This window comes from Zonotrichia leucophrys, chromosome 26, assembly GCF_028769735.1.
Source record: "Zonotrichia leucophrys gambelii isolate GWCS_2022_RI chromosome 26, RI_Zleu_2.0, whole genome shotgun sequence".
NCBI lineage: Eukaryota > Metazoa > Chordata > Aves > Passeriformes > Passerellidae > Zonotrichia > Zonotrichia leucophrys.
This window is the reverse complement of record NC_088195.1, coordinates 6,653,237-6,680,127: the sequence shown is the minus strand read 5'-3', so window position 1 is coordinate 6,680,127 and position 26,891 is coordinate 6,653,237. Positions and strand designations below refer to the sequence as shown.

At 54.1% G+C, this 26,891-nt stretch overlaps 2 protein-coding genes across 2 annotated transcripts in view; one reads left to right on the top strand and one right to left on the bottom strand.

Annotated features, from left to right (window-relative positions):
- Positions 1–10,090, bottom strand: part of CSRP1 (cysteine and glycine rich protein 1) — a 15,490-nt gene extending 5,400 nt beyond the window's left edge. The window contains exons 1-2 of the mRNA XM_064733195.1: positions 9,917–10,090; positions 2,947–3,059 (exon numbers count right to left, since the gene is read on the bottom strand). Of these exons, the coding sequence (XP_064589265.1) occupies positions 2,947–3,058 (112 nt within the window). The 5' untranslated portion in view covers position 3,059; positions 9,917–10,090. The remainder of the gene's footprint in view (positions 1–2,946; positions 3,060–9,916) is intronic.
- LOC135457974 (serine/threonine-protein phosphatase 4 regulatory subunit 3B-like) lies at positions 9,828–26,891 on the top strand. Its single transcript, XM_064732824.1, has 3 exons — positions 9,828–10,195; positions 18,156–18,684; positions 26,802–26,891. Exons 1-3 carry the CDS (start codon positions 9,828–9,830, stop codon positions 26,889–26,891), a joined length of 987 nt encoding a protein of 328 aa, XP_064588894.1.

Below are 26,891 nucleotides of genomic sequence, written 5' to 3'. Positions count from 1 at the left end.
CAGCAGAGCAGCTCCTGGGCCTTTCCCAATATCACAGGAATGCAAACAGAGCAGAGTTCTCCCCTTGGAGCAGCACAAATTGAGCGGGGGCAGAAGGCAGCCCTTCCATGACTAAATACAGCCAGGAGAAGCCTGTGTGCCTCTGCTGGGCCAAGGAGGAGGAAAGGGAAGCATCTCCTGCCATCTAAGGAGGCTCTGGCAGAGTCCTCTCCTGGCCACATGCCCTGACCACAGCAGGAGCTGGGATGGAGAACAGATCTGCTGGGAGAGACCAGGGCAGAGAACTGGCTCCAAAGCTGCTCCTGGGCTCTCTGCATTGCCCTGCAGTGACACTGCTCAGCCACACCATCAGGAAGGAATTTGGGCACTTTCGCTGGCATTTCAAAGGGTTTTGTGTGAGCTTTGCCCGGGGGCAGCAGTGAATGGTCTCGGTGGGATCTGGATGCTCCAGCCCAACCTTTCACAGTCCCTCATCTGTACTCACAGAGCTTTGAGAGGCAACAGAAAAATTTCTTACCCAGCCCCCGGGTTTGTGCATTGCAGAAATTCCAGGGCACTGCACTCAGGAGTTAAGGACCCTTTGTTTTTCTAAGAGCAGCTGAGCTGCTCCCAAAACAATCAGACAAGAGCTGCCTCTGCTTTCCAAGGCCATGGGGCTCATTCCAGCTCGTTTTTGCTGCACTACCCAGGCAGCTGGACCATGGCCAGGAGTCAATCACCAAGCTGCTCCCCGAGCTCTAATGCACTGTGGTAGGCTTGGCTCCTTTTAGATGATGTTTTTGGCAGATCTGGTTGAAGTATTTGTTATTGTCCCCTAAAGATAATGGTTTTAAGTTCCTTGATGGGGCCCAAATGCAGCACTGGGGAACAGGCTGGGAATGCAGGAGCTCAGGAGCACCATGCACAGCCTGGGAACAGCCTGGGAACAGTGGGCAGCAGTGGGCACACGAGGCACAGCCTGGCAGGGGAGCCACAGCCAGAGCTGCTGGGTACCTGTGGAATGGCAAAACAAATGCCTGCAAAGCACAGGGACAGCAGTCCTGAGCCCAGGACCCCTCCCTGGGCATTTGCTTCCACAATCACACACGGGGCACCTTCCTCCCCTCTCTGGCTGTGTATTCCCTCCTGGAAGAAATGCCTTGGGCCTCATTCCATGGCTCTGGAGGCCTGCCCAGCATCCCATGGCATTTCCCTGGCAAACAGCTGTGTGCACAAGGGGTGAGGGCAGCGCTCCCACCCTCCTTATCTGAGGCTAAAACACAAACAGGATTTCCTTCTGCAGAGCAGCTGCCATACAAACCCAGTCTGTCACCCTCATCCTGCCCAGGAAATGCCTCAACAACTCCCACCGAGCCCTTCCAGCCAAAGCAGGTTTGCAGCCTGGAAACTGCCCCAGATGGGAGCTCCTGTTCACCCTGCAGGGAGCATGGGCACAGCAGCAGCTCCTGTGCCCTGTGCCAGCTGTGCCCAGCCAGGCTGGACAGGTCCTGCAGCCAGGCTGGGTGGGCACAGGGGCACCACAGGGATCATCCCACGAGGGCCCTGGAGTTTCCTGCTGGAAGGGATCAGCTCCAGGGCGTGCCTTGTTTCCAGATGCCACCTCTGCTTGCTGCCCCCATGGCAAAGACCCCAGCTGTGCTCCCTGCTGTGATGGGATGCTGAGACTGGCACCAGCTGAGGGGACATTAAACCTCAGTGGGGCCCTGCTGCAAGGCCAGCCTGGAGATGCACTTCTGCTGCTCTGTGACAGATCAATGTCTCAAGGAGCCATCGCAGACACAGACAACGTGTGTGCTCCTGCCCACAGAATTCCAGAGAGGTTTGGGTGGGAAGGGACCTTAAAACTCATCTTGTCCTACCCCTGCCGTGGGCAGGGACACCTTCCACCAGCCCAGGCTGCTCCATGCCCCATCTCCTGTAGGCACTGGCTCTGATATGTGTCAGTCTCCAGGGACAGAGGACAGTGATCTGGTACCACACAGACTGAGGACACTGCTCATTTTTTAATCAAACTTCTTGTGGCCTCTCTGGATTCCCCAGATTTAAGGAGCTGCTCTCAGCACTGCCCTAGGATCCCCAAAGGCAGGGAGGGGGTCTGGGGATTGCAGCAGGATCCCAGCAGCATCTGTAGGACCCTGCAGAGGGGGCAGGGAGGGGGCTCAGCACTGCATCACCTGCAGCCAGGTCCTGCCCTGCTGCCCCTCCCCAGAGGTGACACTTGGGTCCAAACACAGCCCAGAGACACCCTCAGTGACAGGGGATCTGCAGACAGGCTGGGGATGATGCTTCAGCACTGCTCAGGAGGCTTTCCATCAGCACCAGGGCCAGGACAGGATCTCCTCCCATTATCCCCTCAGACATGAGGAGATTCCATGGCTCAGCCACATTTAGTGTGGCACAGGCACAGAGCAGGCCAAAGGCAGCCCCTCCTGCAGCACTGCATGGCATGTGCCACCTCCTGCCCTGCCACCACTGCTGGGAGGGGCCCTGGCTCCTGCTGCAATCCTGAACATCTGGACACAGAGCAGAGCACCCAGCCTGGCCCTTCCCTGCAGGAGGGATGGACAAAGGCTTTGTGTGGGTGCTGGCTGAGCTCAGCCCTGGCAGCTTGGGCAGCCAACCTGTCCTGGGATGATCTGTGCTCCTGCCAGGCTGGGGATGAGAGAGATCCTGAGGAGCCCTGCCCAGGAAGCAGAGGGGGGAAGGGAAGGTTTGGGAAGGTTTGGGAAGGTTTGGGAAGGGAAGGTTTGGGAAGGGAAGGTTTGGGAAGGTTTGGGAAGGAAGGAAGGGAAGGTTTGGAAGGTTTGGAAGGTTTGGGAAGTTTGGAAGGTTTGGGAAGGGAAGGAAGGGAAGGAAGGAAGGAAGGAAGGGAAGGGAAGGGAAGGGAAGGGAAGGGAAGGGAAGGGAAGGGAAGGGAAGGGAAGGGAAGGGAAGGGAAGTACTCACTGCACAAGAAGCAGGACTTGTGGAAGCTGTTGCCTTCACATTGCACCTCCTCAGCGAAGTACACAGCCTTCTGGCACACCCCACACTTCTTCCCTCCTCCCCAGTTTGGCATCCTGCAGGGAAAGCAGAGTCAGGAGCAGGGCCAGGGCTCTGTGGGGCTGAGATGGGGCAGCCAGAGCAGGCCTGGAGCTCCAGCACCTTCCCACAGGTGCAGAGAGCACCCACAGTGTCTGCAGGGACTGAGATCCCCAAAGGCAGGGAAGGGCAGAAGCATTGGAACTCAGGGCCCCAGCAGTGCCTCCCAGGGAGCACTGGTCCTGTCTGCCAGGGGCAGCAGAAATCCCTGCCTTGGAGCCGTGGGACCTCACAGCTCCTGGCAGTGCCAGGAAAAGGGAGGAGCAGCACCATGCTGGGACAGAGCACCCACAGAGCCACCCAGGCACCTCCCTAGGTCACAGCCCTGCTGCCACCCCTGCCATGGCCAGGGTGACTCTGGTGCTGCAGTGACAGAGCTGCTGCTGCTGCCCTGGACACAGTGCCAGCTCCTCCTCCCTGACCAGGCTCAGGCACTGCAGGGCAGGGCAGAGCCAGGGATGCCCCTGGCACCACCAAGGCCCAGCTCTGGCACAGCTCCCACAGCACCACCAGCTCCTGCCTGACCAGAGCCTCCCTCCCAGGCACTCCCTGCACTCTCAGTCTCCCCCAGGACTGCAGGCAGAGTCACAGCCTGGAAAATCTGAAAGCAAGAAGACAGAGCAGGGCAAAGGCCTGAGCTCCAGCCTAAGGCACATCCAGCTCCTCAGCAGGCTGTAAATGCTTCTATTTCTCTTCTCATTCCTAAACTGTGTCTGATGAGACACCATCAAGAGGCCCCTGGATCTGCAGATAACCCCAAAATACTGTCAGCTGCTTACAGGAGCAGCAGAGCTCCAGCCCAGAGGGGCCCTGGCACTTGTCAAGGCCATAAACCTTGAAGCATTCACACAACAAAGTCCTGCAAGGAGATCCTGAGGGAGCCAGGCTCAACGAGTGTGGCCAAGAGGAAGCCAAGGAGGCTCAAACAGCAGGGGTTGCTACAAAGACAATAAAACACTTTTTGGAGGGGCCCAATGATACAAGCAAGGTCAATAGGCACAAGCTGCAGCCTGAGAGGTCTCCAGGGGCCTCTTTCCATCAACACCTCTGGAATTCCCCATCCTGCTCCCCTCTGGGGACAGGCAGCAGAGTCACCATGTGCTTCCTGACCCCTGAACAGTTAAAGCAGGGCAGGGTCTCCAAAACCAAACCCCATTTTCCCAGTACAAGATTTGCCAGCCCTCCATGTGGGCTGGATCTCGTCACCTCCCTCAGCTCAGCTGTGTGGAGATGAGGAGGGGAGCTGGCTCTGCAGGGCCCGCCAGGAGCCCCCCTTGGAGCAGATCCTGGCTCACCTCGGGCAGCGCAGCCCCCCAGGCCCTGTGGCTGTCCCAGCTGGGGCGGTGGGAGCTGAACCCTGCAGGGCTGTGCAAGCCCCAAGCAGAGATGGGAGCACGAAGGGCTCACAGGCACAGCAAGGTCCCTGCACCTCCCAGGCCGGGGCAGTCGAGATCTTCCCTGTGTGAGAGCTTTTTGTCAGGAAAAGGGAAACTGACCCCAGCCTGGCTACCAGGGCAGGGTCAGAACCGACCCTGCTTTATCCTGGGCAGAGCTCCCAGGTGCCCAGAGGGTCTCAGTGCAGGACAGACAGACAGAGGAGGGGAACGCAGGGCTGGGGAGGCTGTGCTGGCCCCCGGGATCTGGGAGCATGTCTGGGCTGTGCTCACAGCAGCTGGGAAGCCTTTTCTCCACAGGCTGGGCTCCCCACGCTGCCAAACCCCTCCCTTCCAGCCTGATCCTCCCAGTCCCAGCCTTTGGATTGCCTTAAAAGGACACAGGCTGCTCTCTCCTGCTGTTTCCCCTCCATCAGGACGGCCTGACCTGGCTCGGGAGTTTCCTTGGAGGGCAGAAACATCCAGCAGCACCCTGAGCCCTGCACGGGCTGGGAGCCCACAGCCCCTGTGTCAGATCCCAGTCAGGAATGACAGACACATTTCTGCAATTCTGACCCCCCCATCCCTCTGCAGCCACCACAGCTGGCAGACCCCATCTCTGGGATTGCCAGCCCTGCTTTTGGGGCAGCCCAGAGCCAGGACATCCACAAATGCACCCCATGTTGTGGGAGCAGCTGCTCCCTTTGCCTCCACAGCACGTTTGTTCCCCTCAGAGCAGCAGCAGTGAAAGAAGAGGCTTGGTTTGTCCTGAAGATGTGGCATTCACATTCTCTGAACTTGGTTTGTCCTGAACACCAAGGCTACCCTGAGATCAGCAGTGGGGACACCTTCCCCTGAGCTGCCTGGAAGCCTAAAGGAGGAGAAAACCTGATTGTGGGTGAAGCTCACCTGACATTTGCCACAAGAGGAGCCCCAGCCCTTTTGCTGCTGCTGATTTTCCTCAATCCACCACGGGAAGGCTGCAGGTGCCTCCACTCAGTTTAAATGATGTGATTAAATGTGATTTGAGCAGGTGACTCTCACCTGCAGCACAAACAGAGCCCCAGCAAAGCCACATCCCAGCAAAACCTCCTTGCACACACCAGGATGGATTTTCTGAGGGCAGAGACCATGGACATCAGTTTGTCCTGGGGATCCCTGTGAGGGCTCACAGCCAGACACAGAGAAAACATGAGATAAGATTTAAGTTGCTGAGAATTCCCTGTTAGTCCACAACAAATTCCCCCCACATGCTGTGAGCCCAGCAGGCCACACACAGCCCAGATTTGTGCTACAGGCTTTCAGCAGCAGCAAGAAAAGGAATAGGAAATCTCTGCTTTGGGTGCCTGGACCTGACCAGCCACATCCTCACAACTGTCATCCAGACAGATCCTCCCTCCCAACTCCCTAAGGAATGGCCACTCAAGATATGTCAGAGTGTTTACAATCCCTTCAGCATTATTTTCAGAATACTTTGCATATTTTGCCCAATTGCAACACTTGGTGACCACAGTCACACTTCTCCAAGTCACTCTGTGCCCCATGCAAAATAAGGAACAGGAGGTGACAATCCCAGAGCCAATGACCTCACTGAGCACAGGCAAGGGCCTGCCAAAACAACCAAGATTATTCTCCTTCCTCTTGCAGCTCCACAACTCCCAGTAAACATACCCAGAGCCCTACAAACACCACTCTCAGTGCCAAGCAGGGCTTGGCCCTGGAGCCACTCCATTATCCACCACAGATAAGGGAAGAGGCCTCAAACCAAGATGCCATCCTTCAGCAGCAGCTGCACCGTGGGGAGCACAGACATGGGGAGGCTTGTGCAGAACCAGCCAAGGCTGACCCCAGTTCCAGAGTGTGACGTTGCAGCAGTCCAGCTCTCCAGCAAAGACCAGCTCAGATGGAGCCTGGAGCAACCTGAGATGGTGGAAGGTGTCCCTGCCTATGGCATGGGTGGCACTGGGTAACCTTTGAGGTCCTTCCAACCCAAATCTGGCTGTGGCTCTATGAAATCCAGGCTCAGGCTCACACACATTTCAGAGGTGCTGTGTCGCAGACAACTTCTATGGAAAATCCTTTCCTTAGGATTTTTCCTCCTGAGAAGCCTCAGGAACAACATGTAAACAATGGTTATCTGCTGCTGTGGAATGCAACAGGTGCATCTGTGATTGGCCCATGTTGGATGTTTGTAATTAATGGCCAATCACAGTGAGCTGGCTCGGACAGAGAGCTGAGCCACAAACCTTTGTTATCATTCTTTGCTATTCTATTCTTAGCTAGCCTTCTGATGAAATCCTTTCTTCTATTTAGTATAGTTTTAATGTAATATATATCATAAAATAATAAATCAAGCCTTCTGAAACATGGAGTCAGATCCTCATCTCTTCCCTCATCCTCAGACCCCTGTGAACCCTGTCACAGTGCTGTGCTGCACCAGCCTGGGAGGCAGGGTAAGCCACACTGAACACCCAGGCATAAACCAGCATGGATGCAGGATGTCCTGGTGCTCTGGGATGTCAGCACTGGCTGTAAGAGGAAGCAGTGAGCTGCTGCAGCCTTCAGGCAGCACAAACACACTCATCCTCTTTTTCAGTGTGCTCCTGTCACTGTCCCCAGAGCTGACACCTCAGCCCTGCCATCCTGGGAGCAGCTGGGTGGGAGCTGCCGGAGCTGAGCAGGGCCTGTGGCTGTGGGGATGCAGCTCCATGGGAGCACTCAGGGCAGGGCAGGTCCTCCTGTCACTCCAGGACCATCCCTGCAGCCACCAGGATATCAGCTCAACCATCCCACCTTCTGCTATAGCTGGACAATCTTCCTGTGTCTGTGCCCTACTAAAATCCTACAGTAATTAATGGCAGAGCAATCACTTTGTGTTTGGAGATCACTTGTACTGACGCATGTGAAAAGTTCTTTTTTTCTGAATGGGGGTATTCAAACAAGCAAATGAGAGAAGAGCACGATCAGTGCTGCACAAAATTCACTCCTAAGCATGCTCACAGCAGTCCAGGCAGAATTAATCCATGCCCTGGCCAAAGGAAAAGTCAAAGGGGAGGAAGCCACAGCAGGAGCCCCAAGCCCAGAGGTCTAAGTAGAGCCTGCCAGTTTAGAGAGCAGCTGGCATGGCCATAAAATGGGCAGAAATTTGAAGCAAGAGGGACCCAGACAGATGGGACGTGGGCAGAGCAGAGAGGAAGCAGCTCCCAGGGACAGAGCAGGGAACATGCCCCGCTCTGGGAATGTGGCACCAGGGGCTCAGCGTGGGGACCTGCAGTCAGAGCCATGGGGACCCTGCCCCAGGCAGCCAGGAGCTGTCCCAGAGCAGCTTCCCCATCACCTGGGCACCTGGAACAGCTCTACAAGGGGCAAGCTAGAGCTGTCCCCTTGTCCCTGCTGTGTCATGGGCTGGCAGGAGCAGCAATGTGAGCGGACTCTGGGCCACCCACAGCATAAACAAGGATGAGTGAAGGTCATGTGTGACCCAGTGATGTTGAACTGGTGAGCAAGAGAACGGGGACCTGAGATATGGAAAACCACTGGGAATTACCAGGGAGAAATCACAGAACTGCCCCAGGAGATGCAGCTGGATCACATCAGATGCCTCTGAGTGTTTTGCTGGGATAGGAGGGAAGAAGTCAAGAGACTCTGAGCTCGAGAGTGATGCTCACATGTGGCTCATCTGCTCTATGACTCCAAGAGCAGTCAGGCCTGATTCCAGCAGCAATCAAATGATTCTGCCACCAAGGCAGCCTCAGGTTGTGCAGAGCAGGGGCCTGAGAGAGGCCAGCACAGAGCTGAGCCCCTGGCCAGACACGGCTGTCACAGCCACGGGCCCCTGCCTGCACACACAGCTCCCAGGCTTGGCTTACAGAGAACTCACAGAACTCACAGAATCACCAGGCTGGAAGAGACCTTCAGATCATCCAGTCTAACCCTTGCCCTAACACTCAACTAACCCTGGCACCCAGTGCCACATCCAAGCTGTGTTAAACACACCCAGGGATGGGGACTCCACCACCTCCCCGGGCAGGCTTTATCACTCTCTTCAGAACTTTGCCAGAACTTTATCACTCTCTCATAAAAACCTTTTCCTGATATCCAACCTACATTTCCCTTGGCACAGCTTGAGATTGTGTCTCCTTGGAAGCAGGGTTCTCCATGAAAATCCCAACTTGCTCCAGAACAAAAGAAACAGCATTTTCAGGGGTGCTAACAAAAGCTCCTGACTCCCACAGGGATCAAGATCCATCACTGGACTGAGCCCACTCGAGCTTCCCCAAAGCCCTGAAATGCCCCAGTTGATTGCATCCTCCCCTTCCAGGAGCAGGGGGCTGAGCTCAGACGCTCTCAGGCACTGCCAAGCTGCCTGGAGAGCCCCTGATCCAGGGGACAGCAGAGGCTGGCACAGAGCCCGTGACCCACTGGAGCAGCACAGCCCTGAGCTCCTGGGAAGGGCTCTGTATATATCCCAGCAGAATAACTGAACATCCTGAGCTGGAACTGATCCGCAAGGATCACACCCAACCCCGGCCCTGCACAGACCCCCCAACAATCCCACCCTGGGCATCCCTGGCAGCGCTGCCCAAACATTCCTGGAGCTCTGGCAGCCTCGAGGCTGTGCCCATTCCCTGGGGAGCCTGGGCAGTGCCAGCACCCTCTGGGGAAGAGCCTTTCCTGAGATCCAGCCTGACCCTGCCCTGACACAGCTCCAGTCCTGTCCCATCTCACAGAGAGCAGAGATCAGAGCTGTCCCTCTGCTGCCCCTCAGGAGGATGCTGCAGACCCCGGGGAGCTCTGACCTCAGGCTGCTCTGCTCCAGCAGTATCAGACCAAATGAGCACAGTTGCTCCTTGCAGGGCTTCTCCTCTCACCCTTCCCCAAGCTCCAGAGCCAGGAGGAGCAGCGCCCAAAGCTGCCTCACCCCTCACACTATTGAAGCACTGGCCCTTCTCATGCAGGCAAAGACAGAAGATCTGACACAGGAACTTGGCAGAACCCGAGTTTGCCCAGTGCTCCTGAACCCCCTCCTACGGGCTGAGGGCTCTGAGGCTGAAAAGCAGCACCTGGAGCTGTGCTGGAGCCTCTGCCCAGCCCGGTGCCCAGCAATGCAAATCTCTGCGAGCCGACCCGAGCCCCCAGCTGAGGTGCCCAGGCTCCCTGGCAGTGCGCGGTACCGAGCACCGATCTGATGCAAGAGCTTTGGCTTCCGCATCCCGCCATGTGCGCGGCGGCAGCGCGGGCACCTCGGGGGGCTCCGTGCCCGCCCCAGGGGCACACGGGGGGCTGAGCCCCTCCCAGCCCCGCACCCCCCTGCGGCCCGCGGGGATGGGGCACCCTCAGGGCAGGGACAGGGATGGGCAGGGATGGACAGGGATGGAGGCAGCCCCGGGCACGGGAGGGGAGGCGGAGGCGGCTCCGCTGCGCTCGGCGGGACCCGGCGGCCGCCTCGGCCCCGCACCCACCTGCGGCCGGGCCGGGGTCGGTGTCGGGCTCGGTGTCAGATCCGGGCTCGGTGTCAGATCCGGGCTCGGTGCCGGGTCGGTGCTGGGGTTCGGTGTCGGAGCCGCTGCCGGTGTCGGAGCCGCCGGGGCCGGCGCCGCTCGGCGCTTTTGTCCCTGGCGGGGCAGGGCGGGCCCGGAGGGCGGCACTGATGTCACGGACCGGGGGGTGACGGCACGGCCGGAGCGGCTCCTGAGGCTGCCCGGGAGCCCCTTCCCAGCACCCGGGCCGGGATCCTCCGGGTCAGGGCCCCAGGCTGGCTCCGGGCGGCGGGAGCGCTGCCCACGTTTCGGCGCTGGTTTGTTCTGCTGGGCGGTTTACTCTAAGTTAAAAGAGTTGCAAGATTGGAGAATGGAGAGAGAGCAGCCCTGGGCAGAAGGACATGGGGGTGTTGGGGATGAGAAGGACATGGGGGTGTTGGTGGAACAGGAGGACATGGGGGTGCTGGTGGATCAGAAGGACATGGGGGTGTTGGACATGAGAAGGACATGGGGGCGCTGGTGGATCAGAAGCTCAGCCCCAGCCCCGTGCTCTGGCCCCCCAGAGCCCCCTGTGCTGGGCTGATCCCCAGGGGGCAGCAGGGCAGGGGGGATTCTGCCCCTGGGCCCTGCTCAGGTGAGGCCCCACCTGCAGAGCTGCCCCAGCCCTGGGGCCCAGCACAGGAAGGAGCTGGAGCTGCTGGAGAGAGCCCAGAGGAGGCCACGGAGCTGCTCCAGGCCTGGAGCCCCTCTGGGGGTGTTCACCTGGAGAAGAGGGCATTCTCCAGGGAGGCCTTGCTGCAGCTTCTCCACAGATAAAAAGGAGTTCATAGGACTTCAGCAAGAATTGTTGTCCAATATGGGTGGTGAGGCCCTGGCACAGGGTGCCCAGAGCAGCTGTGGTTGCCCCATCCCTGGAAGTGTCCAAGGCCAGGTTTGACAGGGCTTTGAGTAACCTGGGGTAGTGGAAGGTGTCCCTGGCAGGACAGGTGGGACAAGATGGGCTTTGAGGTCCCTTCCAACCAGCCCAGGCTGGAGTTATGAGTCTCTCATAACAAATTGCAGAGCAGGGGATGAGGAGAGATTCTCTGGCAATGGCTCCCATGGGAACCCACCACAACAGTGCTGCTCTGGGTGCAGACAGATGGGGTGGAGAAATATGCACAGCCCCAAACTGCAGAGGAAAGGCTGCAGAGGTGTTGGGAAAGCGCTCCCAGCACAGCTGGAGGACAGGTGGGAGCCTGGCTCCCTGTGAAGGGAGAGCTCTGAGAAGCGAAGAGGCCAAAGCAGTGCAGGAGCAGAGACTCTGCTGCCCTTCCCTGGTGTCCCACACACCCTCTGTACCCTCACACGTGTCCCTCTGAGCCCAAACATTCCCAGAGCAGCCTACAGAAAGTGTGGCTGCAGGGCTGCAAAGCTGCTTTTCCCTTTTCCTGCATGTTTTATGCCAGGGCAGTACAGGAGCCCAGGAAGGCCCAGGACAAACATTTGTCAAACAATTGCCACAAACAATTCCAAGGCTCCAAGGGATGCTGTTTGCACCCTGAAAGGCTGAGGATGATCCATGTGTGGCCCTGCAGCCTGACCCCACCCTGTGTGCTCTGTCCATGCTCAGAGCCCTGGCAGGACCCCAGTCCCAGCTGGAGTTTGGCTGTGCCCTCATGTGCTCATCCCTGATGGATCTGCAGGTGCTGGGGTGCAAACTGCCATTCTCCATCTTCTCCATCCCCCTGGGAAACAGTGTCCTGGGTCTGTGCCCCTCTGGCACTCCGCTGTGCCTGTGGAGGAGGGCAGGGATGGCAGTGGGACACTCTCCCTGGTCCAGCAAAGCCCACACAGGGTCAGGAACCAGGTGGTACCAACAGGGAAAGGATCTTCCCTTTCTTAGGCATTTTTAGTGCTCTGGAACATTCCAAGAAGATTCCATCCATCAATGTTCTGCTCCCTGGACCTAGAGGTCAGCAAAAGGCTCCCACTTCCAGGAGCAGCTGCACAGGAAGCTCCTGCAGGGGAAGTCAGGAGAATGGAACAGTTCTGGTGACTAAATGGTTTCCCACCCTGAGCTGCTGCCCCGGCAGCCCCTGGGGCTCTGTGCTCCAGGAGGATCTGCCAGCCCTTGCAGCAGGGGAGGCTGGAGAGGAGCTGGATGCTCCAGAGCTCCTGAGGGCAGTGGCCACGGGCAGGATTGCCAGGGGAGGCCAGGATGCCATTGGCAAAGGCTCCCATTGAATTCCTCTCCCTGGGCTGGCCTTTTCTCCTTGACAAATGGAAGAGGGAACTGAGGAGCAGGCAGCTGACACGAGGAGCTGATGGCCGCTCTCTGGGGTTCAAGAATCCTTCCTCCCTCCCCTCTCCTGAGGCACCACAGCTTGCTGGGGCAGGAGCTGGGGAGCCCAGGCTGCTGGAGCTGCTGGGATTGTGCAACTGAAACTGGCAGGAAGGGAGGAGGACTGGGAGGGCAACAAGGAGCTGCTTCCTTTGGACCTGGAAAGCTTTTGGCACCAGATCCCACAGGAATTTTACTGTGAACTCTGGGTGAAGAAATTCCTGGCACAACTGGGGCTATTTCCTCTTGTCCTGTTGCCTCCCACTTGGGAGAAGAGCCAGATCTCCACCTGGCTCCAACCGCCTGTCAGGAGTTGTAGAAAATGAGAAGGTTCCCCCTGAGCCTCCTTCTCTCCAGGCTGAGCCCCCCCAGCTGCTCCCCCAGTCACTCCTGGTGCTCCAGAGCCTTCCCCAGCTCCATTCCCTGGACACACCCCAGCCCCTCAGTGCCTCTCTTGCCATAAGGGCCCCAAACTGCCCCCAGGGCTGGAGGTGCCCCAGCAGTGCCAGCACAGAGGGACGGGCACTGCTCCTGCTGGCTGCACCATGGCTGGCACAAGCCAGCATGCCACTGGCCTCCTTGCCCACTTGGGCACACTGACCACTCATATAGAGCAGCTGTCAACCAAAACATCTCCCCCTGCAGCTGCTCCTGGTGGCCAGGGATCTCCCACAGGGATCCCAAGGCTGTGTAGAGCATTACACACATCCCAGAGCTGATGCTACTGCAGTATTTGGGAATGAGCATCCTTTCCCTGGGGTTGGGAAGCCTCTGCAGATGGCCCAGAGACTGTGGCCAAGGCAGGCTGCAGGAGATGGTGCTGCAGATGCCAACCTTGGGCAGACCTGCCTTCCCCAGCCTCCATCCCACAGGAGCAAGGCAGGGGCTGCCAGGTTTCAGAGTTCTCCTACTCCTATTTCTTTTCTCCAGAGGAGGCAGAGCCAGTGGATTGAAAGCTGCCTGTCAGCTTCAGAAAGGTTCCCTGTATCTCCAATTCTACTGTGGAAATGCCATCTCTGGTCTTTGCTCTGAAGGGGCCTGAAGGGGACCAGGCTTGTGAAGGACCCCATTGCAGAGGGAGCGGGGCCCAGGCCTGGCCCCTTCCAGCACTGGCTCAGGATGCCTTGTGTGCCACAGGGGTACTCTGAGCCCCTCAAAGGGAGGAGCCATAAGAAGGCCCCCAGAACGAGCCCAACTGCCTCAGGATGCCTTGTGTGCCACAGGGGCCACTCCAATGAGAGCACTCTCAGGGTGTGACAGAGAGCCCGCAGAGCACAGGCATGCAGGATGCCTTGTGTGCCACAGGGGCACTCTGAGCTCCTTCAGGGGTGCAGAGAGCCCAGAGCCATCCCAGCTCACCCCCAGTGTCTCCCCAGGGGCAGAGTGGTGTCTCTTGGGCTCGGTAACCTGGGGCTGTCTCTCACCTGCTGCAGCCTTCCCATCTCCCCAGCAGAGCCCAGGGATGCAGGAGAGAAGGAGTTTCTGTTCAGGGACTTATAGCCAGGGGAGGGTCAGTCCCTTTTTCCAGGGAACAAGGGATGGGACAAGAGGAAGTGATCTCAAGTTTCCCCAGGGAAGGTTCAGGTTGGATGTTAGAAAAAACTCAATGGTGCTTTGCAGCTGAGAAACTGCTCAGCACCTGCTAGCCACGTCAGGGAGGAGGAAATGTCCTGCATCCAAGCCAACATCCAAACAGCTGGGTGAAAATGCTCTCCTCTGATACCACTCCTCTGATAAACGTGGTTCATTAAAGTCTAATTGTATCATTAACACACCCCTCCATCCCAAAGGTACCCCCTCTCCCAAAAGTATGACTACCCCTCACTGGGGTGGTTTTTGTGACTCATCTTTAAAAGCAAAGCAAAGGAATTTTACACATAAAGGCCTGCACCACTTGAGTCACTCAAGTTCCACCCAAACAGAAATAAACTGATAAAAAGTAAGTTGAGAATGGGGGAGGAGTGAGGGAAGACTCCAGGGTTACTGCTGGGCTTAGTCAGTGGGCTGAACCTGCCTTCTTCCCCTTCAGGACCTGTTGGGTAAGAACTGCACTCTGTGCACATTGAATGCTTTAATTGGGGATTAGAGCTTGTCTGGGGATTGCTTTGAACACCTTTATGCAGTCAGATCCTATCAGTGACAAATCCTATCACTGACAGGTGGTAACACAGACAATTCTTGAACTATAACCTCACAGTCTTATATCAATAAAGGGATTTATTCTGTGAACTCTGAGGGTGAACCCTTCCCCAGCACCAGCTGTCACCAGCAGGAGGAAACACTCTTGGTAAAGAGGAAGGGCCCCTGCGGCGTCAGAAAATGGGAAGAGCTGCTGAGGGCTCTCCCTTATGCTGGAGAAGGTCAGTGGCACCACCAGGATCCAGCAGGATGACCTGGGGGGGCTCCTGATGGGACACTGACAGACTGCTCAGGCACAAGGCTTGGCTGTCCAGGGGCACTGAGACAAATTAAATACCGAGGGTGTCTTGGTTTGGAAAGACAGGAGTCTGCTAAGGAAGGCAGGAGCGTCCCCTGAAATGGAGAGCGCAAACCTGCTCCCTCTGAATTGCTGTAAATTTTAAATTAAGGGGCTCTCAGGTAAAAAATATGGGAGCAGGAGTAACAATTTTTTATTAGAGAAGAAAATAAAAGGATAAAAATAAACAATGCAGTAAATCAAAACAACACTGACAGAGTCAGAACCCAGCCTGACACCCTGTGGGTCAGGGTGCTGGCAGCAGTCCCATTGGAATTGTGGCTCAGCCCTCCTGCAGTGTCAGGGCTGGTTCTGCTGGAGCAGGGATCCTGGAGAAAGGTGCAGTCTCTGCCTCTGAAGATCCAGGGCAAGAAGAGGCAGCTGCTGTTCCTCTGGGCAATCCAGTGCAGAAGCTGTGCTGGTGTTCCAGAATCTCCAGATTATATCTGGGTAGGAATTCTTGGCTCCTCCCTCTGGGCTCACATCTCCCAATGGGATGCTGTAGCTCTTATCAGCCATGCAGGGACATTCAATAGCTGTTATCAGCAGATGTCTGCCCAGTTGTGGAAGAGATCAGGAAAACTGCCCACTGAACTGAGTACATCTGCCATACAGATGGTAAATAGAATCCAATTTGCTTGGCAATCCAGGACAGAGGGTCAAGTAACTCTCCCCACATTAACAGTATAGAAAATCTCTTTTCATGTGACAGATGTGGGTGTAGCACTCAGGGACACGGGGTAGTGCTGAGCATGGCAGCTCTGGAGGAATGGTTGGACTCGATGGTCTTTAGAATTTTTAAAAGTTTAATAATAGGATAAAAAAGGACAATATTTCCAGTGCTGGTGTGCTTTTGACAAATGGCCAAAGAGCATGCCAAAGAACCTTAAAATCATGCTCTCTATATACAGTTACTTGTTGGGGTTACATGCATATTCATTAACTTGTACATTATTTAAATATTTCTGAGAGCTTTTGATACTGCAGGGCTCTTCGTGTTTAGCTTTCCCATCCTGACTTATCTGTATGACATCCTGAGATCAAGTCAATAAATTGTATTCCTTCCTGAGATTTCATCCCCGTTGTTTCACACTTTTCTGATAAGAGGAGTGAAGGAGTTCTTCCCCACTCTCCTCTGGTGCTCTGTCTTGTGTCACTGTTATCTTATCACTTGGACAGTCAGTCAATGGATGGTTTTGCACTGTTCTTAGTTACACAAAAGCTTTTTCACATCTTATGTCTGCTCAGGTCTATAGTACAATTCATTCATCACCCCACTATTTCTATAAGTGATACATAGATATCATATTCATTACACTACTGTTTCTATGAGCAATACATTACATAAACTGATGGATTATATTGTATTAACAAGCAGCTAAGAAAAGTTATAATTGGTACCATATCTAAATACTTATGATCAATAACAACATGCAAAAGCTAATACATAAATGTGAAAGCAAATATTATCTGGTCATTTTTAACACTCAGGAATGCTCACACTTGAAGGTCCAGCCAAGGAGTGTCCTGGGGCAGTGAGATGGGGCCAGAGGTGCCCAAAGCAGTGACCAAAACCAATCAAGGCATCACAAATACTGTTTAGACCTCGAACAAACGGGGTGGTGTTCCCTGAGGGAAGGACTTGGGGGTACTGGTGCACAGGCAGTGGCCCTCTGTGGGCAGGGGCTTACTTAGGGCCAAGCCCTGCCTTGTGAATCCCTGACTGATGGGATTTAGCACGGAGTTTTCCAGAGAAAGCAGCTGTGCCAAAATTTGGGACAAACTCCTCCAGGTGCAGATTTCCCTGCTGCCCATGGCGTGGCCATGCAGAGGCAGCTGTGCCCTGCAGCCCATGGAGGGCACGGGGTGCAGCCCCTGCAGGACCCTGCAGGCTGGAGCAGGGGGTGCCTGAGAGAGGCTTTGAGCCCCTGGGAAGCTCCTGCTGAGCAAGGTCCTGGCAGGGCACCACAGAGCCATGCAGGGAGGAGCCCTGTGTGCTGGAGCAGGTTTGCTGCAAGGCCTTGGGAGCCTGTGGGGGACCCAGGCTGGTCAGGCCTGAAGGACTGACCCTGAGGCAGAGTGACCCACCTGGCAGCAGGCTGTGGAGAGCTGGTTCCCATGGGATGGACTCCAGTAGGAGAAGTTCCTGGAGAACAATCCCTGTGACAGGGACCCTGTTGTCACAGACATCTTTTGTGAAAAATGCTTTCTTTAGGATTTTTTCCCTCTTTCGGGAAGCTGAGGCCCCAGAAGGAGAATGTAAACAATGGTTATCTGCTGCTGTGAAATGCAACAGGTGCACCTGTGATTGGCCCATGTTGGATGTTTACAATTAAGGGCCAATCAAAGACCGAGCTCTCTCTGGGACAGAATGAGACAGAGCTCTTTTGTTTATTCACTCCTTTTGAGTTCTTAGCTTAGTAAGCTTCTGAACTTTCCTCTCTATTCCTATTAGCATAGTCATAATGTAATATATATCATAAAATAATAAATCCAGCCTTCTGATCATAGAGTCAAGATTCTCGTCTCTCTCTTCACTCTGCAACCCTTGGAAGCCCTGTAACACCCTGTGCTGGAGCAGGGCAAGGACTCCAACTTCTCTCCTGAGCAACAGCAGCAACAATGTGGGATGAACCGATCAGAACCCAAATTCCCATCTCCCTGTACTACTGGAGGGGGGATGAGGGAGACATTGGGAAGGAGGGAGGGCTGGAGGAAAAGTGACTGTGAGATTTGTTTGGTTTCTCATGATCCTGCCCTGATGCTGGGAGTAGTCAATTCAGTCAATGCCCAAAAACTGAGGCAGTTTTGCCCATGAAGCTGAAGGGGGAGGGATGTCTCCCTATCCTTATCTCAACCCAGGGACCCTTGGCTCCATTTTCTTTGCCCTGTCCAGGTGCAGAGGGCAGGGACAGGGCTGTTCTGGTGGGTACCTGTTGTCCCACCAGGGCCAACCCACTGCACACCTCCAGGCCTGTGAGTCCACAACCTCTCTGGGCAACCTGGCCCAGTGCCCAGCCACACTTCAAGGCAAGAATTTCTTCCCAAGACCTCGCTGAAACCTGCCCTCCCACAGCTTCAGGCAATTCCCCCTGTCCTGTCCCTGAAGGCTGTGGGGAAAAGTCCCTCTGCAGCCTCGTGGTGGCCTTCTCCTGGTGGGTACTGGGCTGCTGGGATGTGTCCCCTCAGTTCTGCAGGTTCTCTCCTCAAGTCCCACCAGTTGGTTATGGGGACACAGCAGAGTGCAGGAGCTCTGGCAGCCTGGGCCAGGTTGTCAAGGAGCAGAGCAATGGAAGCCTCCTGCTGCAGAGCCAGAGGAGCTGAGGCAGCTCCAGGGGCAGAGCCAGCAGGGGGAAAGCACAGCATGGCCTTTCCTCTGTCCTGTGCTCCCCTGTCGCTTCCCTCTTGCTGCCTTTTGGCAGCCATGACCTGCACTGGAAGTTCACCCCAGATCTTCTGCAGCCACCAGAGGAACAGCAGGAGGAAATGGCTGCAACTGGCCCTGGGATCAGCCTTCCTCCCTGCAAGACCCACAGACTGGCAGAGATTGCTGAGCTGATCACCTCTGCTCTCTCCTCAGCCAGCTGCAGGGAAAGGCTGGTGCTGGCCTTGAAGAAGGAAAGCCTCATTCCCAAACTCTTACAGCTTTTCCAGATCTGCAAGGGGTTACAGCTCAGATGGGGCTTGCAGCATTTGTCAGCCATTATACAAGGAATTCTGTGTCTCAACCAAGCAGCTCTGCTGGAGGTGATGCTGTCCCAGGAGTGTATCATGGATGTGGTCATATCCCTCGACTATGGCCCCTCTCTGGCACAGCCCAAATGGCACCAGCAGCTCCTGCAGCAAACAACCCAGCTGAAGGAGCTTCTTCCCATCCGAGACCCTGAGCTCCAGCAAAAATTCCACCAGGTGTTCTGGGCACAGGATATTCAGGCTGTCATCTTGGCCAAGGCAAGCTGGGCTGGGAGAGGGTTCTCTGCCCAGCCTCACCTCCTTCATCAGCTGCAGGAATGAGGAGATCTTCCATTGGAGGGAAGTGCCTTCTGAAGAATGAGGAGATCTTCCATATCTTGGAGGTTAGTGCCTTCTGAGCTGCTCCCAATGGCTTGAGACCTGGAGCTGGGGTTGCCCAGGGACCACTGCTCCTCAGACATGCTTGCATGAGCACAGGATGGGAATGATCCCCCTTCTTTCTCCTGCCTTGGATTCTGTAGTTTAGTTAGGGAAGAGCTCAGGGAAGGATCTAAAGATTCCTGAATGGGCTGTCAAGAGTCTCAAGTTCTTCTCTTTGCTGGCCAAGCAACAGCCTGCTTTGGAGCTGGTTTTGGGGGAAGCTGGGAAACAAGCAGCTTTTGGGATTCCCTCTCAGGGCCAGGTGCAATGTCTGTGGAACTCATTCTGAAATGAGATGCCAAAGAGCAGGCTCAGGGAAATGCTGCCAGCGCTGCTTCCCATGGGAAGGAGTGGCGAGAAATGCAGGGACAGAGAGGGCAGAAAGCATCCAAAGCCTTGAGAGAGGATGATGATGATGATGATGATGATGATGATGATGATGTTAGCCTGGCTTTCTTGTCCCTCTGGAGGCTTAAGCAATGAGTGAACTGAAATCCTTGCCCAGAAGGGAGCTCTTGTCCTAGATGTCCTGAAGTGTTTCTTGGGAGAGGCTGTGGCTGTACCAAGCCAAGGCTGGGGCAGAAGTGCAGAGCAGAGCATCTGCAAGGGGAGCTGGTTTGAGTGTGAGGAAGGGCAACCAGGCCGTGGCTGCAGCCTGTTCATTTGCTCCCCCTTGCCTGGGGGGCCTGAAAGATGCTTTGCAGGGTTGCAGCTGCACAACAGGGAAAGGGATCCCTGTGGGATGTTCTCAGGGCAGGGGGAGTGGGGCAGGTGCTGCATGGGACAAACTGTGTCTCAGCTGGCTCTTGGGAGCTGCACTTTTGGGAGCCTCCCCTGAGCTCAGCTTCCCCTGTGGCTCTGGCCTTCTGCCCCTGCTGCTGCTACACACAGGCACTGCTGAAACAATGCCCTGGGAAGGAAGGATCCTGTGGGATCTGTGTGCTCTGCACTGGCCTTTGTTGGACTACAGTGAATGGAGGGGTGGAGAGCTGGGCTTGAGGAAGCGGGGGATCCTCTCAGGATGGAAGTTTTGCCTTTCCAGAGGGCTCATGCTAGTTGTGTTCCTTTTTTGTGTTCCACAGAAGGACCAGAAATTCTGGTCAGAAGTTGTGGCCCAGTTAGCAGATGGAAGTCCAGGTGCCCACCAGCAATGGGAACTGGTGTCAGTGCTCACAGGCTTGAAAGGAGAGGGAGGAAGCAGAGAAAGGGAAGTTGCTCTTGAGGCTTTCTGCAGTCCTTGAGGTCTTTCTGGAACCCAGGAATCCTTGCCAGTGCAGCTCAATCTTCATTCAAGTCTTCACTTAAAGAAATATTTCTGGCAATGTAAGCTCTGATGTCTTTGTTGTAAAGCAGGATTTCCTTGTGTAGAAAGGACTATCATGGAGCCAACAGGCTTGAATTCAAGCTCTGCTTTCTTCCCAGAATGTTTCAGCATCCCAGAGAACTTTATTTCTGTATCCCTGTCTTTCTGAGGTCAAGGCCAAGTGACAGATTTCTTCTTTCTCTGTGTGTTTCCTTTCCATGGCTTTGCTTTGTTGGTGTTGGCAAAGCTTGGAGGAGACACCACGAGAAGAAGACCTCTCTCTAGGAAGGGCCAACCAGGACACCAATTCTGCTAGAAATTGTAACCCTTTCCTCCTTTCAGGAAATTCTTACTCCGAGACACCAGAAATTCTTTTTCCTATGCAACTGGTGAATTTTCTGAAGAACTTCTGTGCCTGTTCCCTCATGTTTCACCAGAAGGGAGAGGCATTTTTACGAAGCTTGGCCAAGCTGGGACTTCTTCCTGCTCTTGAAATTCTACTGGTAAGTAAAAAGTTCCAGCTGCTCTTCCTGAAAGCAGGAAAGGCCAGAGCCACTGGCACACTTGTTGGACCTGCTGAGCACTTGTGTGTCCCTCTGCTGGCACACAGTGGCTCTGCTGAGAGTGGAAGTGGATTGGACCACTCCAATGCCAAAGTTCCTACAGCTCTTGCAGGTGCCTACCTGGACTGCCCTGATCCTTGTGACAGCACCAGGGGCAAGTTCTGTGCCCAGTGCAGTCCTTAGGACAAGGCAGAGTTAAGATGGAAGGAGACTCTTTGCCACGGGGCAGCTGCATTGGTGATGTTTTCCCAGGACTGCTGTGCTTTTGGTTGGATCAGGGCCACAGAGTCTTTTTAGCTCCTCTGGGGCTGTTGGCTCATTCCTCCCCAGAAGATCCTGTCCTGCTGGCAGCAGCAGATTTCTCTGTCGTGAGCAGCAATGGGAAACCAGAATTTTGTCCCTCCTTTGGCCGGGGCAGCTGTTACCACCACAGCATTGCAACCAGGCCCAGAGTTTGCAATCCAGGCTGCTGCTCCTCACAAACTCCAGGGGCTTTCTCTGCTGCAGGAACAGCCTGGGAACTGAGCAAGGCACAGCACTGCCAGCAAATCATTTGTTCAGCCCTGCTCAACTCAGCTTTAGGGGAAGGTTGTTTGAGCCCCTCACAGCCCTGTGTGGGAGGAACACTAACATTCCCAGCAAGTTCAAGAACAAACTTTGACTCACAAGCTTGAGGACATGAAGGCAGAATGAGGCACTTGACAAGTTTTTAAACAACATCCAGGCAAAGGAAGGCCCATCACAGACTTGACCTTGGCAAACTTAAGCTTAACCAGCTTTAACCCTCACACAACAAGGCAGGGGCTGGAGTTGTTTAGTCTGGCTTACAATCCATTTGGATGAGGAGAAGTGAGGAGAAGAAAGAGACAGATTGATTTGTACAATCAGTCCTTTGGTATAAAATGAATCAGTTGTGGTTAACAGGTACAGAAGAACAGTGTCTCAGCTATTCCAGCCAGAAAGTGGCACAATGGCAATGGTTCCTGCTTAAAAGAGAACTCACAGATTCACAGAAAGCCTTGTGTCCCTTCAAAAGGAGCCCACAAGTGGGCAAAAGAGGCTGCTGGTTTATTGTTGCTTCTCTGCAACCACATTACTGTGTTTCTCAGAGAAACTTGGGAATGAAACTTTCCCAAAAGCTTTCACTCCCTTTTCTTTGCAGCTTAACCTGATGAGAAACAGCAAACCTGATTTACCCTACCAAATTAATCTCTTTTTTTTCTTAAGGAATGGATGATCTGCAAGTGGCATCTGCTGCCACAGATATCTTGTCTTGTCAACTTTTGTCCATTCCCGGTCCAAGAAGTTGTCATGCAAGAGGCCCAGCAGAGGCACCACGTAAGTAAAACTGGTTTGGAGGTGCTTGGATAGAACAGCCTAAGGCAAATGGGAAACAAACCAGCCAAACAAAATCTCAATTCTTCTATTTAATTTTCATTTTTATTAAAAGAAATGAACCAAACTGATAGAAACCAGGAAACGCATTGCACTCTAATTATTTAGGGCTTACTTTGTCTGGGATTTTTGCAGGGTATCAACCTCATCCATGCACTCATGCCATGATGTAATGCCATCATGCTGCTGCATTTGGAGGAGCTGATCAGGTCATGGAGCTGCTGCAGACTCTGCTTGATCCAGGGAATCTCCTGGCCACAGCTGAGGTAAGGGAATGCAAAGGGCTGAAGACTTGGGACTGTCTCAGCCCAGGGAAACCCTGATCTTCCCAAGTGCTCTTCTTGTGGAAACAGCATCCAAACAGGTTGGGCTTGGACTCAGTGCTTGGCTGTACTGCGTGCTCTGAGCCTAAATGGCAAGAAGCTCCAAGGCAGAAGTTTCCAGAGCCTTTGGCTGAGGCCAGGGCTGTGCCTGGGACACTGTGCCCACAGTTGTTCGCCAGGCAGTGCTTCATGGACACAGCCCTGTCTGGCCAGAGGTCCCACAGCACAGCCCAGGAGAGGCCCTGGCACCCCTAATCCACAGGTTCATACCCTGGAATGGACAGGAGAACCTGGGAAAAGGCTGGCAGGTTGTCATGATGCAATGATGCATTGGAGAGAACTTGAAGGACACTTTGCCAAGCCTTGGGAGTCATGGATGGATTGCCATGAGAGATTAGTATCCCTGGTGGGGATTCTCTTGGGGATAGCAGGGTAGCCTGGATGTCTCTCATATTTCCTCCCAAAGAAAGAAATGGCACTTTGTGCAGGGGACACCTGAATGCTTCAGGCCCCACCAGAAAGACACAGGCAGAGCTGTTGGAGCCAAGGGAATTCTTTGTAGGCTGTTTCTGTTCATACTGTGCTTTCTGATTGGAAAGGTCTCTGCCAAGGGCAGGATTTAATGAAGCCATTTTCTCCCTTAGGTATCCAAAATACTTGGATTTTTTAATTCCTTCTACACCCGCTGTCTTTCTGTCCTGACTGTGCTGCTTCTGGCCAATGCAGCAACAGGTACCTGGGAAGTAGCACATGAGGATTTTTCCTTCTTTTCCCCTTTGGAGGCTTCTAGTGTCTGGAAGGGACTGACAGGGGTGCTCCCAGCAATCAGCTGGGAATGCACCTGAGAAAAATGGCTGCTCCCCAGGGACAGGGGTTCTGCAGTAGCACTTTTCAGCCCCTTCTTGCCTCTCCCTGACATGGCTTCAGGCTGTGCTTTGTAGCAAATGGACCTCCTGGAGAAGGGTTGTTCAGGAGTTGGACTTGTATCCTTTCCAAGATTTGCTTCAGGTGCCAAAAAGTCACCATTGTGTTGGCTGTTTTGTTCTCCCCCAAAGTTCTGCCTCCTAAAGCAACCCAGGAAAGCCAAAGTCCTCTAAAACCACGTCAGGAAGTGCAGGAGCACTTGAGCTGGGTGGATGGCACAGGACATTTCTTTTTTTCTTTTTCTTTGTTGCTCATTGAAGGCATTACTTTTCCTGTAGATGATTATCAAACAGCACAACTGGTCTTAATTCTGGAGCTGTTGAGTTTTTGTGTGACACAGCACGAGGAGCACATGAGGGGTTTCATCCTCCACTGGGATTTGCTAAGAAGAGTCGTGCTCTTGATCAATTCCCACATTTCTGGCCTTGAGTGAGTAGCCTTTGGCATTTCCTTCTTCCAAGCCTAGCATTTCCTGGGTGGAAGGTGTTCCAGGGGACACCTAACTGAGGATTCATGGGAAGGGATGGAAATGAATTTTCAGACTGCAGGCCTGGCCTGTGGCTTTGGAATCCTTGCATTTCTCTCTTCACAAAGGTTCTCTGCACTTCCTGAGGAAGATCGTTGCACTGAAGGATGAGCTTTATACCCGTTCCATCACCCAGGGAAAGCTCTTGGCATCCCTTGTTCAGGCTCTGCTGGATGATGGAGCTACATCCAACCTGCTCCACTGGGCTGTGCTGGAGCTCTTTGAATTCCTCAGATTGGAGTTCAGCAGCAGCTGCAGCTTGGACACGGCCGTGGCCTCTCAGCTCAACAGGCCCAGTGCAGCCTCCTGCTTCCATTGTCACCAACAGCCTCAGACACTGCTGACTCTGGTGTCCCTTGCCATGGGAAGATGAATCCTTCTTTCCAGATTCCAGCTCTTGCCTTCAGGATCAACCTGAATTGCTTCAGGATTGCTCCAGACAAATGTGTTTTAGTCTGGCCAAGGAATCTGTTCCTTTGCAAAGGGAACTCAGAAGCTTTCTGAACTTCAGCCTGTGACCACTGGAGACTTGAGACCATGTTCTGTTCCTCTGAAGGAAGATTGTAAGTCCCTGGTTGCCCGTGTCATTGAAAACTGGGTCCACTAAGGAGTGGATCTTGCCCTGCCCACTGGCTGGTCTGGCTGGGGCATGGACAGAGGAGATGGCATTTGGGTGTACAAAAATTGCACCTTTATAAGTATTCTTTCAACAGGAGAATTTCCTTTTTTCTTTCTTCTATTTGCAGAGACCTTGACCAGTGGAATCTGCTGATGATCAAGACAAAGTAATTCCAAAGAAAAGACTGCATGTAGCCTAAGGAAGGAAACCCACATTTTGGGATTTTCAGGCTGGGAACTGTTGGATGATAAATAGGTTTAGTTTGTATTGGGTTTAGCTCTTGTTTGTTAAAAGCTTTGCTGTTTTCTGTAGATAGACAAGTTGGTAGAGTTTGTTCAAGAAGGAGAAGTTTGCTTTCTGTTCAAGTTCCCAATAAAATTGTTTGAGATTGTTCAAAAGTAGGTGTTAAGATTAATAGATTAAGGCTGAGCTGTAAAATTCAGGAACTGACATTGGACTCTGTAATTGTAGAAGATGTATTATTGATACATGTTACTGGGATAAAATGTTCTCTGAAACTGGAATGGGTATGTTTGCCTGGTTTCCTGAGAGTTCTTGGACGGTGCAGTCAGCCATGGAATGCTGTGGGGAAAGGGGGACCTCTCCTGGTCTCATTTCCAGTCTCCTCACGCCAAAGCAGGAGAGGATTCCAAAAGATTTCTATGACTCTTCACATCAATTGTTGGGGACAGCACCAGCTTGGCATCTAAGGCAATTCCTTTTGCTTCAAGTTGTGTTTATAGCAAACTTGGACCCGCAGGCTGGGAAACTGCTCCAAATTTCTGTCAAATTATATAATCTGGTCTTCATATGGACATGACAGCTTGACTCCAATGTGCTGCATCTTTCACAAAAGCCAGAAACAATGGCACAGACTGCAGGGGTTTGGGGATGGCTGTTGGTGTGGGTCACAGACAGTTCTCCAGAGTTGTGGCTGTGCAGGCATTTTTGGCATTTGGTAGCTCACTCCAATGTCCAGAAGTCCTGGGAAGAGGCAGAAATCTCCACAAATACCAGGATCAAGTCCTGTCAGGACAAGGAAAGGCCTGGTTTCAGATGGCTGATTGGCCCAGCCGGGCAGTTTGCACAGGAGCCTGCTCTTGTCAGCTGTGCAAACAGAGTGGGCTCTCTCCCAGTCCCACAGCTCAGGCCGGGAAAGGGATTCCAGAACCCAAAGCTGAACCCAAAGACACCAATGTGGCCGTGCCCACAGCTTTGGGCCAGGGCTCCAGCTCACACCAGCCTGGCTTCCAGCCCCAGGGAATTCCATTCTGGAAACAAGAGGGGAAAAGCTCAGCAGCTGCAGGCCTGCTCCAGCACAGACCCAGCATCCTCAGGAAGAACCAATCCCGCTGGGAAGAGACAGACTGGGGGATGAAGGCACTGAGAGCAGCCCTGAGGGGAGGGACCTGTGGGTGCCTGGTGGGTGAGGGGTGGACATGGCCCATCCACACGTGCTGGCACCCAGAACCCCCCTGTGCTGGGCTGATCCCCCAGGGGGGCAGCAGGGCAGGGGGGAGCTCTGCCCCTCTGCCCCACTCAGGTGAGGCTCCACCTGCAGAGGTGTTTTCCACCCTGGGGCCCAGCACAGGAATAACATGAAGCTGTTGCAGCAAGCCCAGAGGAGGCCACAGAGATGACAGAGAATTAAGGAAAGGCTGAGAGAGTTGGTGTTGGTCAGACAGGAATAGCAAAGGCCTTGTAGTGACCTAATTGCAACCTTCCAGTACCTGAACAGAACCAACAAGGAAGATAAAGGAAGACTATTTACAAGGTCCTGGAGTGACGGGACATGGGGAAACAGTTTTAAACTGTAAGAGGAGAGATTTTAGTTTGGATATTGGGAATAAATTCCTCCCTGTAAGGGTGGTGAAGCCCTAGCACAGGTTGCCCAGAGAAGCTGTGGCTGCTCCATCTGTGAAAGCGTTCAAGTGTTCATCCAGCCAGGCTGGATGGGGCTTGGAGCAGCCTGGTCTAGTGGAAGGTGTCCCTGCACATGGCAGGGAGTGGAATCAGATAAGCTTTAAGATTCCTTCCAAATCAAACCATTCTGGGATTCTATGATATGGAGCATGGGAAAATAATCACCCAAGCCACAACCAGTCTCGTGCTCCCCAGGAGTGTGTGCAGAGGGATCCCAGCCTGCAACAACCACAGCTGAAAGCCTTTTTCAGGCTTTCAGGCCAAGGAGAATTATTTGGTATTGACTTACTGTAAATAATTTGTCGTGATGCTTTCACACCCACCTGAGAGGGACCAATCTGATTTTATTTATGCCTCAGCATATGCTATATTCTTATAGGGGCTGCAGATGCGCTGGCAGCCCTGTCCCCAGGAAGGCTTCACCTGGCAGGCCATCAGGGCAGAGGAAGCCTCCACGATCGGGATGTGA

Coding starts and splice junctions, on each gene's coding strand:
- LOC135457974 (XM_064732824.1), top strand. CDS start 9,828: ATGGAGGCAGCCCCGGGCACGGGAGGGGAGGCGGAGGCGGCTCCGCTG. Junction 10,196..18,155: donor CCCGGGCCGGGATCCTCCGG/GTCAGGGCCCCA, acceptor GCCTTTTGGCAG/CCATGACCTGCACTGGAAGT. Junction 18,685..26,801: donor AGGCTGTCATCTTGGCCAAG/GCAAGCTGGGCT, acceptor ATATTCTTATAG/GGGCTGCAGATGCGCTGGCA.